The sequence below is a fragment of the Spea bombifrons genome, chromosome 5, assembly GCF_027358695.1.
Source record: "Spea bombifrons isolate aSpeBom1 chromosome 5, aSpeBom1.2.pri, whole genome shotgun sequence".
Classification (NCBI taxonomy): Eukaryota; Metazoa; Chordata; class Amphibia; order Anura; family Pelobatidae; genus Spea; species Spea bombifrons.
The window spans coordinates 276709-291901 of NC_071091.1; the positions used below are offsets into that span (position 1 = coordinate 276709).

A 15193-nucleotide genomic window follows, 5' to 3' on the forward strand; every position below is an offset into this window, starting at 1 on the left:
GCAGAGTGTTTTTATCTTATCTGAGGTTTTTATTTGGGTAATAAACGGGTTTTATTCTTCCGTTGGCTGGAGAGACCGGGGAGGATGGAGAGACCGGGGAGGACGGAGAGACCGGGGAAGACGGAGAACTGTCCCGACTACTCTAGGTGAGGTCTCTCCAGAGATCTGTAAAGGGGCAGAACCCCCTCCCTCTTATTGCCACTAATGCCCCTCACTGTACACCCAGCAACCTGCTTGCTTTTTCTGACACAAGCCAACTGTCCTGATTACTTACATACTATGGAAACAGCTCAGGCCAAAGTTACGCCTCATCCACAAATTCCCGTTAAACCCTTATGGCTGACGGCGAGCGCCTATATAACCGCACGCAAACATCGCTGGATCCGCGTAAAGGATCCAGTCTGGATACAATGTATGGGATGCGGGGCTGCGCGGTACTCACGCTGTGGATTACAGAGGACACGATTTCGTGGATCTCAGAGGACACCTTGGAGCCGCTCATTGCTCGAGACGAGACGCAGCCTCAGGAGGCTCGGGGGAAAGGCTCGGGGTCTCGGGAGCGGAGGCCGATGACCATCAGGGTGACGGCGTCAGCCCTTCTCTTTATCGCGCTCTCGAAGCTGAAGCCGTCGGAACAACATAACCTGCGAAGAAAAGAGCGTGAAACCCACAGCGTAACCTATACATTCCATACGTGGAATTACCCCTCCCCTGCCCAAGGTATACATTCCATACGTGGCATTACCCCTCCCCACCTAACATATACATTCCATATGTGGAATTACTCCTCCCCACCTAACATATACATTCCATACGTGGAATTATCCCTCCCCTGCCCAACGTATACATTCCATCCATGGAATTACCCCTCCCCACCTATTATATACATTCCATACGTAGAATTACCCCTCCCCTGCCCAACGTATACATTCCATACATGGAATTACCCCTCCCCACCTATTATATACATTCCATACGTAGAATTACCCCTCCCCGTCTAACCTATACATTCCGTACGTGGAATTAGCCCTCCCCGCCTAACCTATACATTCCATACGTGGAATTACCCCTCCTCTGTCTTACCTATACATTCCATACGTGGAATTACCCCTCCCCAGCCCAACGTATACATTCCATACCTGGAATTACCCTTCCCGGTTGGTTGGTTTTATCTGAGGGCCGGTGGACGGTTTGGTTGGTTTTATCTGAGGGCCGGTTTGGTTGGTTTTATCTGAGGGCCGGTGTGGTTGGTTTTATCTGAGGGCCGGTGTGGTTGGTTTTATCTGAGGGCCGGTAGACGGTTTGGTTGGTTTTATCTGAGGGCCGGTGGGCGGTTTGGTTGGTTTTATCTGAGGGCTGGTGTGGTTGGTTTTATCTGAGGGCCGGGGACCGGTTTGGTTGGTTTTATCTGAGGGCCGGTGGGCGGTTTGGTTGGTTTTATCTGAGGGCCGGTGGACGGTTTGGTTGGTTTTATCTGAGGGCCGGTGGACGGTTTGGTTGGTTTTATCTGAGGGCCGGTGGACGGTTTGGTTGGTTTTATCTGAGGGCCGGTTTGGTTGGTTTTATCTGAGGGCCGGTGGGCGGTTTGGTTGGTTTTATCTGAGGGCCGGTTTGGCTGGTGTTATCTGAGGGCCGGTAGACGGTTTGGTTGGTTTTATCTGAGGCCCGGTAGACGGTTTGGTTGGTTTTATCTGAGGGCCGGTGGGCGGTTTGGTTGGTTTTATCTGAGGGCCGGTTTGGCTGGTGTTATCTGAGGGCCGGTAGACGGTTTGGTTGGTTTTATCTGAGGCCCGGTAGACGGTTTGGTTGGTTTTATCTGAGGGCCGGTAGACTGTTTGGTTGGTTTTATCTGAGGGCCGGGGGACGGTGTGGTTGGTTTTATCTGAGGGCCGGTTTGGTTGGTTTTATCTGAGGGCCGGTTTGGTTGGTTTTATCTGAGGGCTGGTTTGGTTGGTTTTATCTGAGGGCCAGGGGACGGTGTGGTTGGTTTTATCTGAGGGCCGGTTTGGTTGGTTTTATCTGAGGGCCGGTTTGGTTGGTTTTATCTGAGGGCTGGTTTGGTTGGTTTTATCTGAGCGCCGGTTTGGTTGGTTTTATCTGAGGGGCGGTTTGGTTGGTTTAATCTGAGGGCCGAGGGGCGGTTTGGTTGGTTTTATCTGAGGGCCAGGGGACGGTGTGGTTGGTTTTATCTGAGGGCCGGTTTGGTTGGTTTTATCTGAGGGCCGGTGGGTGGTTTGGTTGGTTTTATCTGAGGGCCGGTGGGCGGTTTGGTTGGTTTTATCTGAGGGCCGGTTTGGTTGGTTTTATCTGAGGGCCGGTTTGGTTGGTTTTATCTGAGCGCCGGTTTGGTTGGTTTTATCTGAGCGCCGGTTTGGTTGGTTTTATCTGAGGGCCAGGGGACGGTGTGGTTGGTTTTATCTGAGGGCCAGGGGACGGTGTGGTTGGTTTTATCTGAGGGCCGGTTTGGTTGGTTTTATCTGAGGGCCGGTGGGTGGTTTGGTTGGTTTTATCTGAGGGCCGGTGGGCGGTTTGGTTGGTTTTATCTGAGGGCCGGTTTGGTTGGTTTTATCTGAGGGCCGGTTTGGTTGGTTTTATCTGAGCGCCGGTTTGGTTGGTTTTATCTGAGGGCCGGGGGACGGTGTGGTTGGTTTTATCTGAGGGCCGGTTTGGTTGGTTTTATCTGAGGGCCGGTTTGGTTGGTTTTATCTGAGGGCTGGTTTGGTTGGTTTTATCTGAGGGCCAGGGGACGGTGTGGTTGGTTTTATCTGAGGGCCGGTTTGGTTGGTTTTATCTGAGGGCCGGTTTGGTTGGTTTTATCTGAGGGCTGGTTTGGTTGGTTTTATCTGAGCGCCGGTTTGGTTGGTTTTATCTGAGGGGCGGTTTGGTTGGTTTAATCTGAGGGCCGAGGGGCGGTTTGGTTGGTTTTATCTGAGGGCCAGGGGACGGTGTGGTTGGTTTTATCTGAGGGCCGGTTTGGTTGGTTTTATCTGAGGGCCGGTGGGTGGTTTGGTTGGTTTTATCTGAGGGCCGGTGGGCGGTTTGGTTGGTTTTATCTGAGGGCCGGTTTGGTTGGTTTTATCTGAGGGCCGGTTTGGTTGGTTTTATCTGAGCGCCGGTTTGGTTGGTTTTATCTGAGCGCCGGTTTGGTTGGTTTTATCTGAGGGCCAGGGGACGGTGTGGTTGGTTTTATCTGAGGGCCGGTTTGGTTGGTTTTATCTGAGGGCCGGTGGGTGGTTTGGTTGGTTTTATCTGAGGGCCGGTGGGCGGTTTGGTTGGTTTTATCTGAGGGCCGGTTTGGTTGGTTTTATCTGAGCGCCGGTTTGGTTGGTTTTATCTGAGCGCCGGTTTGGTTGGTTTTATCTGAGCGCCGGTTTGGTTGGTTTTATCTGAGGGCCGAGGGGCGGTTTGGTTGGTTTTATCTGAGGGCCAGGGGACGGTGTGGTTGGTTTTATCTGAGGGCCGGTTTGGTTGGTTTTATCTGAGGGCCGGTGGGTGGTTTGGTTGGTTTTATCTGAGGGCCGGTGGGTGGTTTGGTTGGTTTTATCTGAGGGCCGGTGGGCGGTTTGGTTGGTTTTATCTGAGGGCCGGTTTGGTTGGTTTTATCTGAGGGCCGGTTTGGTTGGTTTTATCTGAGGGCTGGTTTGGTTGGTTTTATCTGAGGGCCGGTTTGGTTGGTTTTATCTGAGGGGCGGTTTGGTTGGTTTAATCTGAGGGCCGAGGGGCGGTTTGGTTGGTTTTATCTGAGGGCCGGTGGACGGTTTGGTTGGTTTTTTCTGAGGGCCGGTGGGCGGTTTGGTTGGTTTTATCTGAGGGCCGGTTTGGTTGGTTTTATCTGAGGGCTGGTTTGGTTGGTTTTATCTGAGGGCCGGTTTGGTTGGTTTTATCTGAGGGGCGGTTTGGTTGGTTTAATCTGAGGGCCGAGGGGCGGTTTGGTTGGTTTTATCTGAGGGCCGGTGGACGGTTTGGTTGGTTTTTTCTGAGGGCCGGTGGGCGGTTTGGTTGGTTTTATCTGAGGGCCGGTGTGGTTGGTTTTATCTGAGGGCCGGTGGGCGGTTTGGTTGGTTTTATCTGAGGGCCGGTGGACGGTTTGGTTGGTTTTATCTGAGGGCCGGTTTGGCTGGTGTTATCTGAGGGCCGGTGGGTGGTTTGGTTGGTTTTATCTGAGGGCCGGTACACTGTTTGGTTGGTTTTATCTGAGGGCCGGGGGACGGTTCATACAGTGACATGAAATGTGACGGCCCGGCAGGTCAATGTTCAGCCAATGAGCACCCCTGTTACACAGACCCTCCGTGGCGCGACCCGCCAACAACCTGCGAAGGATCACTGATCCAAACTAACATTTCCAGCAAAAATCTTCCGAAACAAACGTTTAGCCAGATCCTCGCGAGTCTCCTGAATGATGGAGGCTGAGGGAGCGGCTCGGGAAGACGCCGGGGGGCTCGGGAAGACGCCGGGGGGCTCGGAACGCACTTTATTCTCTTTATTCTACAAATTCCCGCACAGATCGAGTGAACGGATTGCAGGACGCCGGCGGCAGAGAGCAAAGGGTTTGTCCCAAGTGTAACATATTAGAGCGCAAGCTCTTGTGGCCACGGCTACACAAAAGATCCTAACATGGTGCTGCCGCACAGACCGAGCTTCCGGAATCTTCTAAATTCCTCCCCAGACGAGGCAGAAGATACTCGGGGACATTACTGCTCCGCAAGAGATGGAGAGTATTGTACAGCGCCGTGGAATGCGATGGCGCTATAGAAATAATCGGAGAGGCCACAGGGAGGACGGAGCCAGACGGGCAGCAGCAACCCGCCTCCAAGGGGCTTCATCTGCGCATGTTTCCAGCGCCAAGACCCCATCAGGTTCTTGGAGCCTCGTGTCCTCGCTCCTTTCTCTGTGCGGGGCCCCGGCACTCGCCCATGTGACCCAGGGCTGTTCCTGCCTCAGCATCCCCTTTCTGTTTGGTGTAATCTGCTGATTGTCCACTGGGGGGCCGCTGCTTTTCCAGGCCACGTTCAAAGCATTAAAAACCTGTACAGGCAGATCGGCCCCCAGCGGCCCCCGTCTACTCGCCTGTTTCTCTTGCTGTAAAGACTCAAGCCTTAATCAGTCGTTGGTCTTGTCTTAGATTCAGGAGCCGTATGTCTATCCCATGCATGTTTAATCCCCTCACTGTATTACCCTCTACCACCTCTGCTGGGAGGCTGTTCCACTTATCCACCACTCTTCACCAGTTGATTATTTGTTGATGAGATAGCTGTAGACAGGGAGTATACCATATTACTAATGCAATCCCTGGATTATTGCCTTGGAGACCCCACGGCAGCGAGGCTACGAGACCCTTCTGATTCCAACTGTTCCTGATAAAGCAGGTTAACCACGGACCCCCAAACCAACTGCCCCCTAAAGACAGCGGTGCAGGTACAGCGCTGCCCCCCTGCAGGAAGTAATTCCCATCCACACACCGCATGCGCCACTCAGGACATGTAATAGTGAACAAGCTCACCCAAAACAGCAATCTATCTGTGTAACCGAGTGGGGCATCAGGGGAGGAATAATGGGGTTTATTTACCCCGTTTACTGTATAAAGCCGTTTCTATACACATTACCGGGGCTTTTAGGGCAGTAGAACCCTGCGATACCCAGCAAACATTCTGACCTCCTAGAAAAGAGGGGCATCAGGGGAGACAGAGGCATTCGGGGAGGAGAGAAGGGGCATCAGCGGGAGGAGAGAAGGGGCATCCGCGGGAGGAGAGAAGGGGCATCCGCGGGAGGAGAGAAGGGGCATCCGCGGGAGGAGAGAAGGGGCATCCGCGGGAGGAGAGAAGGGGCATCCGCGGGAGGAGAGAAGGGGCATCCGCGGGAGGAGAGAAGGGGCATCAGGGAGGAGAGAAGGGGCATCAGCGGGAGGAGAGAAGGGGCATCAGCGGGAGGAGAGAGAGACATCAGGGAGGAGAGAAGGGGCATCAGCGGGAGGAGAGAAGGGGCATCAGCGGGAGGAGAGAAGGGGCATCAGCGGGAGGAGAGAAGGGGCATCAGCGGGAGGAGAGAGAGACATCAGGGATTTGAGAGCCTCAAACCAGGACTAGGTACGCTACACAGGGACACCTAGCATGTATATAATATTTCTGGTATATCGCAGCCACCGCAGGGCCCCGCGCAGGCACCGCATGGACGCCGCTAACACCACGCATCTCATGCACGTCACGTAAACGTGTTACACAGGCAGTCACGCGGTGAACATACATGCAGCTGTGCCACACACACAGGATCCATATTATTAACCCTTTAACAGCCCGTCACACAAACTATTGCAGCGACTCCCTAATGACGGCAGCCAAATTACTCTAATAACGGTCGTTATGGAAACCGTCACCTGTTGGGAGATAAAGATATTCTGAATGGAGTCACCTGTATTCAAGCAGGGATTCCAGCTGTGATATAGCAGGGAGAAAAGAGCCAAGCGACACGCTCAGATATTATTAATTCAGAGCATATGAAGGAATCCGAGACTGGGGCAATAGCTGAGAATCTGCCCGTTCACCCCGAGACTGGGGTAATAGCTGAGAATCTGCCCGTTCACCCCGAGACTGGGGGTAATAGCTGAGAATCTGCCCGTTCACCGCGAGACTGGGGGTAATAGCTGAGAATCTGCCCGTTCACCCCGAGACTGGGGGTAATAGCTGAGAATCTGCCCGTTCACCGCGAGACTGGGGTAATAGCTGAGAATCTGCCCCTTCACCGTGAGACTGGGGGTAATAGCTGAGAATCTGCCCCTTCACCCCGAGACTGGGGTAATAGCTGAGAATCTGCCCCTTCACCGCGAGACTGGGGGTAATAGCTGAGAATCTGCCCCTTCACCGTGAGACTGGGGTAATAGCTGAGAATCTCCCCCTTCATCCCGAGACTGGGGTAATAGTTGAGAATCTGCCCCTTCACCGTGAGACTGGGGGTAATAGCTGAGAATCTGCCCCTTCATCCCGAGACTGGGGGTAATAGCTGAGAATCTGCCCCTTCACCGCGAGACTGGGGTAATAGCTGAGAATCTGCCCGTTCACCCTGAGACTGGGGTAATAGCTGAGAATCTGCCCCTTCACCGCGAGACTGGGGGTAATAGCTGAGAATCTGCCCCTTCACCGCGAGACTGGGGTAATAGCTGAGAATCTGCCCGTTCACCGCGAGACTGGGGTAATAGCTGATAATCTGCCCCTTCACCGCGAGACTGGGGTAATAGCTGAGAATCTGCCCGTTCACCCCGAGACTGGGGTAATAGCTGAGAATCTGCCCGTTCACCCCGAGACTGGGGTAATAGCTGAGAATCTGCCCGTTCACCGCGAGACTGGGGGTAATAGCTGAGAATCTGCCCCTTCACCGCGAGACTGGGGGTTATAGCTGAGAATCTGCCCGTTCACCGCGAGACTGGGGTAATAGCTGAGAATCTGCCCCTTCACCGTGAGACTGGGGGTAATAGCTGAGAATCTGCCCCTTCACCCCGAGACTGGGGGTAATAGCTGAGAATCTGCCCCTTCACCCCGAGACTGGGGGTAATAGCTGAGAATCTGCCCGTTCACCGCGAGACTGGGGTAATAGCTGAGAATCTGCCCGTTCACCGCGAGACTGGGGGTAATAGCTGAGAATCTGCCCGTTCACCCCGAGACTGGGGGTAATAGCTGAGAATCTGCCCCTTCACCGCGAGACTGGGGTAATAGCTGAGAATCTGCCCCTTCACCGCGAGACTGGGGGTAATAGCTGAGAATCTGCCCGTTCACCCCGAGACTGGGGGTAATAGCTGAGAATCTGCCCGTTCACCGCGAGACTGGGGTAATAGCTGAGAATCTGCCCCTTCACTGTGAGACTGGGGTAATAGCTGAGAATCTGCCCCTTCACCGCGAGACTGGGGGTAATAGCTGAGAATCTGCCCGTTCACCGCGAGACTGGGGGTAATAGCTGAGAATCTGCCCGTTCACCCCGAGACTGGGGGTAATAGCTGAGAATCTGCCCCTTCACCCCGAAGACTCAAACATCCAACTAACTCCACAAACTGCATCCGATCCGCGATCCAGAAACCGGAGCGGAATCTGCACCAGAACCGGCAAACAGAGGCACCGGCCTCCTTAACCCGGTAATGCTTAGTGGATCTGCCCCATTTAACCCCCACCCGGGGACAGGCTTAGCTGGGGCAGGTTTGGGGGGGTAACGCGGCGTCGCGGGGATGTCCCCTCTTCTCTGCACGGGAAGCTTAGATTCAGGATGCTGGAATATTCTGGGTGAGAAAGGGTTAACAACCTCTTGAAAATACATGTTCTGGAGGGTGATGGGTTAACAATGTCTGGCTCATACCTGAAAGAGAAATAGTTAAGGATCACCAAGTGCCCACGAACTGCTACGAAGGGGTTAACAACCTTCCCTCACTCTGGCAGTGAACGAGTTAATTACATTATTTGCCACGTTATACATTTTCGCAGAACGGGATGCCGCGAATGGCTTCTGGCACCGACAGGGTTAACTACCTGCAGGCAACAGTGAGGGGACTCAAGGGGAATTGTCCTACCTGATGCACGGCAAGCCATGGGTTAATATCTGTTAGCTCTTTGGAGCTCTGCAAGGAAAGAGTTAATGTCCAGGCTCTGACAGCGAGTGCAGGGTGGACAGGAAGGGGTTAATTACCCCTCTAATGGGAAAGGTCAATGATACGTCCTCGTCTCTGAGCACGGAGGGGTTAATGCTGCTCCCCGTGACTCTAGGCAGGAAAGGGTTAATGAGGATGCCGCGGCTCCGGGCAGGAAAGGGTTACCGGCCGCGCCGCTCTCACCTCTCATCCCCGGCGCTGCCGGCTCCGCATCACCTGACCCGCTCCGGCTGACAGTCACATGACCCGCAGAGCATGCCGGGAGACGCAGCCCCTCACTCACTGAGTGCCCCCGCCCCCCTCCTGCCCTCTGAGGGGAGTCATAGGTACAATGGGGGACAATAATAGATACACTGGGGGCAGGTATGGAGACACTAAGGGGAGTAATAGATACACGGGGGGGGCAATATATATTATACACTGGGGGGCAGGTATAGATACAATGGGGGCAATATATATATATATATATATATATATATATATATATATATATATACACACGGAGGGGAGTGATAGATACACGGGGGGGGCAATATATATTATACACTGGGGGGCAGGTATAGATACAATGGGGGCAATATATATATATATATATATATATACACTCACGGAGGGGAGTGATAGATACACTGGGGGGGGCAATATATATTATACACTGGGGGGCAGGTATAGATACAATGGGGGCAATATATATATATATATATATATATACACTCACGGAGGGGAGTGATAGATACACTGGGGGGGGCAATATATATTATACACTGGGGGGCAGGTATAGATACAATGGGGGCAATATATATATATATATATATATACACTCACGGAGGGGAGTGATAGATACACTGGGGGGGGCAATATATATTATACACTGGGGGGCAGGTATAGATACAATGGGGGCAATATATATATATATATATATATACACTCACGGAGGGGAGTGATAGATACACTGGGGGGGGCAATATATATTATACACTGGGGGGCAGGTATAGATACAATGGGGGCAATATATATATATATATATATATATACACAGTCACGGAGGGGAGTGATAGATACACTGGGGGGGGCAATATATAGATACACTGAGGGGAGTAATAGATACGATGGGGGCAATAACAGATAAACTGAGGGGAGTAATAGATACACTGGGGGGCAATAGATACACTAGGGGGGCAATAAATATATACACTGGGGGGGGCAATAAATATATACACTGAGGGGAGTAATAGATACACTGGTGGGGGGGAGTAATATGTGTGCGAGGGCAATAATACATTGTGGAATGTGTGGGGTAATATAGACCCCTAACCTGGGGCATTAAACCTACAGATGTGGGGCAGGGGCAAAGAGTGGGGAGGACTAATTACTGCACGTGGCTTTGATACGGTGTCTCTGCTGTTGGTTCGGAGCCAGTGGGGCGAGTGAGCGGGGCAGTTTCTGATCTGGGGTGAGTGAGCGGGGCAGTTTCTGATCTGGGGCGAGTGAGCGGGGCAGTTTCTGATCTGAGGCTCTCGTTATAAGTTAACAAGGAGTTAAACACAAGATTGCAAAGAAGGCAAGTTATCTAACACTAGAGGGCCAGAGGAAGAGGGTGGTAAATAAGTGGAACAGCCTTCCAGCAGAAGTGGTAGAGGAGCCAGACGCTGTGACCACCATGCCAAGGCTGGAGCGGGGTGCGGAGACCAGAGCCCGCTAACTGCCCCTCCTTCCCCGCTGGCGTAACCTGCCATGGCAGCCGCCGGGTAAGTCTTTGGAGTGATTTCTAAAATATCCTGAATCTGCCCCAAAATGCCGAAAGCTAAAAGAAACGGGAAGAACCGTAAGCGGCAGATTCTGCGCGTCGTCAACCGCATCGCGGACCCCCAACGCCGGTATCACCCCTCACGCTTATATAGCAGCAACACATGCCGTAGCGCAGTTACAGCACATAGAGCGCAGATTCACAATAAGATTAACTCTCATAACGCAGCAGGGGAGAGGCCCAGGAGCTTACACTCTATTATCTTAATGAATCACCCCCTGAGATCGTTAGAGGGGGGGTAACGGGATTAATGTTAACCCTTAAATGGCTGCCCTTCATTTAACCCCGAGGGAGTGAAACGGACAGAAACGCAGAGACCCTGCAGTGACCAAGCGCCACGGTATCTGCCGGCGCCATACGGACCGAGTGTAACGGCACCCGTTCGGCTCTAGCCTTACTACTCGTGAGTGAGTGTGCACTACAGGACACGCCAGGGGCAGGAGACACCGAGGCTGCCGGGTCTGGGGCAGGAGACGACCGAGGCTGCCGGGTCTGGGGCAGGAGACGACCGAGGCTGCCGGGTCTGGGGCAGGAGACGCCGAGGCTGCCGGGTCTGGGGCAGGAGACGACCGAGGCTGCCGGGTCTGGGGCAGGAGACGCCGAGGCTGCCGGGTCTGGGGCAGGAGACGCCGAGGCTGCCGGGTCTGGGGCAGGAGACGCCGAGGCTGCCGGGTCTGGGGCAAACTCCTCAACTCCATGTGACTCATTAAACACATTCAGCCTGATGCCCCAAAAATTACCCCAAAACCCTGCATGATCTGTAACCCCTGCCTGCATGTACTCAGTGCCCACACACTTACCCCTGCCCCATACTCAGTGCCCACACACTTACCCCTGCCTGCATGTACTCAGTGCCCACACACTTACCCCTGCCCCATACTCAGTGCCCACACACTTACCCCTGCCTGCATGTACTCAGTTCCCCCACACTTACCCCTGCCCCATACTCAGTGCCCACACACTTACCCCTGCCCACATGTACTCAGTCCCCCACACTTACCCCTGCCTCATACTCAGTGCCCACACACTTACCCCTGCCCACATGTACTCAGTCCCCCACACTTACCCCTGCCTCATACTCAGTGCCCACACACTTACCCCTGCCTACATGTACTCAGTGCCCACACACTTACCCCTGCCTCATACTCAGTGCCCACACACTTACCCCTGCTCCATACTCAGTGCCCACACACTTACCCCTGCCTCATACTCCGTGCCCACGCACTTACCCCTGCCTCATACTCAGTGCCCACACACTTACCCCTGCCTCATACTAAGTGCCCACACACTTACCCCTGCCTCATACTCAGTGCCCACACACTTACCCCTGCCCCATACTCAGTGCCCACACACTTACCCCTGCCTCATACTCAGTGCCCACACACTTACCCCTGCCTCATACTAAGTGCCCACACACTTACCCCTGCCCCATACTCAGTGCCCACACACTTACCCCTGCCTCATACTCCGTGCCCACACACTTACCCCTGCCTCATACTCAGTGCCCACACACTTACCCCTGCCTCATACTCCGTGCCCACACACTTACCCCTGCCTCATACTCAGTGCCCACACACTTACCCCTGCCTCATACTCCGTGCCCACACACTTACCCCTGCCTCATACTCAGTGCCCACACACTTACCCCTGCCTCATACTAAGTGCCCACACACTTACCCCTGCCTCATACTCAGTGCCCACACACTTACCCCTGCCTCATACTCCGTGCCCACACACTTACCCCTGCCTCATACTCAGTGCCCACACACTTACCCCTGCCTCATACTCCGTGCCCACACACTTACCCCTGCCTCATACTCCGTGCCCACACACTTACCCCTGCCTCATACTCAGTGCCCACACACTTACCCCTGCCTCATACTCCGTGCATCTCTCAGCCGAGGATCTGTCTGCACAAAAATCTCGAAGGTAGCTGCACTACCCTCCCGTACATAGGACTGCCCCCACCTCTAACACATACCCCCCCAGGACTGCCCCCACCTCTAACACATACCCCCCCAGGACTGCCCCCACCTCTAACACATACCCCCCCAGGACTGCCCCCACCTCTAACACATACCCCCCCAGGACTGCCCCCACCTCTAACACATACCCCCCCAGGACTGCCCCCACCTCTAACACATACCCCCCCAGGACTGCCCCCACCTCTAACACATACCCCCCAGGACTGCCCCCACCTCTAACACATACCCCCCAGGACTGCCCCCACCTCTAACACATACCCCCCCAGGACTGCCCCCACCTCTAACACATACCCCCAGGACTGCCCCCACCTCTAACACATACCCCCCCAGGACTGCCCCCACCTCTAACACATACCCCCAGGACTGCCCCACCTCTAACACATACCCCCCCCAGGACTGCCCCCACCTCTAACACATACCCCCCCAGGACTGCCCCCACCTCTAACACATACCCCCAGGACTGCCCCCACCTCTAACACATACCCCCCAGGACTGCCCCCACCTCTAACACATACCCCCCAGGACTGCCCCACCTCTAACACATACCCCCAGGACTGCCCCACCTATAATACCTGTATAACTGCCCCTTTACCCTCCCCATACGCCACACACCTGCTCACCTACCTGCTACTAACATTTGTATCGTCCATGTCCAGTTTATCGAATATTAAAGTAAAAAGAGGAAGGCGTGGGCCGGAGGGGCCGATGAGTCGGTGCTTAGTAATGTCTATAATTAAACATTCATGGAATGACTGCGATTTATCCACACTCTGCGTGTCCACGAGGGGCCGTGCGTCAGTGCGGGGGCTTTTAGGGGTTTACCTGGTTCTCGCCACAAAACATTAACCTTGACTCCCTCTAGATTGTAAGCTCCGGTGACCAGGGCCCTCCTGGCTTCTTGTTTCTATACATGGAATCGTTTTGTTGTTCATACTTGTTATGTCCTGTTTACTCGCTGTACAGCGCTATGGAATCTGATGGCGCTATATAAAAGATATTTCACTGGTGCCGCGTGACACTCGTGGCTCCTCATTACGGAGAGCGTCCTAAAGGAAGAGACACGAAAAACAGATCGGAACGTGCTGACTCTGCGTTACCGCGGCTCCGGATCCTCATTCTTAATGCATTCTTACCCTTTATTCAGCCGGAATTCACAGCGTCTGAGCGAACACGGGCTGGGGGGTCCAACCGCGTCTACTCACTAAGCCTGGAGTTTGTAGGAGAGGGCAGTAATTCCTCCCCAACTGACAATTGTAAAGAGATGACAATGGGGGCTTCCCCTGAGCTCAGCGAGCTTACCCTGTGTCATATAGTTAAATCAGTGACCGGCCCCTGTGTAATGTATAGTTAAATCAGAGAACCGGCCCCCTGTATAATGTATAGTTAAATCAGTGACCGGCTCCCTGTATAATGTATAGATAAATCAGTGACTGGCCCCTGTATAATGTATAGATAAATCAGCGAGCCGGCCCCCTGTATAATGTATAGATAAATCAGTGACCGGCCCCCCCTGTATAATGTATAGTTACATCAGTGACCGGGCCCTGTATAATGTATAGATAAATCAGTGACCGGCCCCTGTATAATGTATAGTTAAATCAGTGACCGGCCCCTGTATAATATATAGATAAATCAGTGACCGGCCCCTGTATAATGTATAGATAAATCAGTGACCGGCCCCTGTATAATGTATAGATAAATCAGTGACCGGCCCCCTGTATAATGTATAGATAAATCAGTGACCGGCCCACTGTATAATGTATAGATAAATCAGTGAGCAGCCCCCTGTATAATGTATAGTTAAATCAGAGAACCGGCCCCCTGTATAATGTATAGTTAAATCAGTGACCGGCTCCCTGTATAATGTATAGATAAATCAGTGACTGGCCCCTGTATAATGTATAGATAAATCAGCGAGCCGGCCCCCTGTATAATGTATAGATAAATCAGTGACCGGCCCCCCCTGTATAATGTATAGTTACATCAGTGACCGGGCCCTGTATAATGTATAGATAAATCAGTGACCGGCCCCTGTATAATGTATAGTTAAATCAGTGACCGGCCCCTGTATAATGTATAGATAAATCAGTGACCGGCCCCTGTATAATGTATAGATAAATCAGTGACCGGCCCCTGTATAATGTATAGATAAATCAGTGACCGGCCCCCTGTATAATGTATAGTTAAATCAGTGACCGGCCCCTGTATAATGTATAGATAAATCAGTGACCGGCCCCCTGTATAATGTATAGTTAAATCAGTGACCGGCCCCTGTATAATGTATAGATAAATCAGCGACCGGCCCCTGTATAATGTATAGTTAAATCAGTGACCGGCCCCCTGTATAATGTATAGATAAATCAGTGACACCCTGTATAATGTATAGTTAAATCAGTGACCGGCCCCTGTATAATGTATAGTTAAATCAGCGAGCCGGCCCCCCTGTATAATGTATAGTTAAATCAGTGACCGGCCCCCTGTATAATGTATAGATAAATCAGTGACCGGCCCCTGTATAATGTATAGATAAATCAGTGACCGGCCCCCTGTATAATGTATAGATAAATCAGTGACCGGCCCCTGTATAATGTATAGATAAATCAGTGTCCGGCCCCCTGTATAATGTATAGTTAAATCAGTGACCGGGCCCTGTATAATGTATAGATAAATCAGTGACCGGCCCCTGTATAATGTATAGTTAAATCAGTGACCGGCCCCTGTATAATGTATAGATAAATCAGTGTCCGGCCCCCTGTATAATGTATAGTTAAATCAGTG

The 15193-nt window shown here is 52.7% G+C and overlaps 1 protein-coding gene across 2 annotated transcripts in view; it reads right to left on the reverse strand.

Annotated features, from left to right (window-relative positions):
* SLC4A2 (solute carrier family 4 member 2) overlaps positions 1–12377 on the reverse strand; it is a 33262-nt gene extending 20885 nt beyond the window's left edge. Inside the window, exons 1-2 of one of the 2 annotated variants that reach the window (XM_053467407.1) lie at positions 12300–12377; positions 443–644 (exon numbers count right to left, since the gene is read on the reverse strand). In XM_053467407.1, coding sequence (XP_053323382.1) covers positions 443–502 — 60 coding nt within the window. In that variant the 5' untranslated portion in view covers positions 503–644; positions 12300–12377. Of the gene's footprint in view, positions 1–442; positions 645–8545; positions 8792–12299 lie in introns of those variants that run through there. The other variant, XM_053467408.1, reaches the window with a different exon arrangement.
* Positions 12378–15193: the final 2816 nt, after the last annotated feature.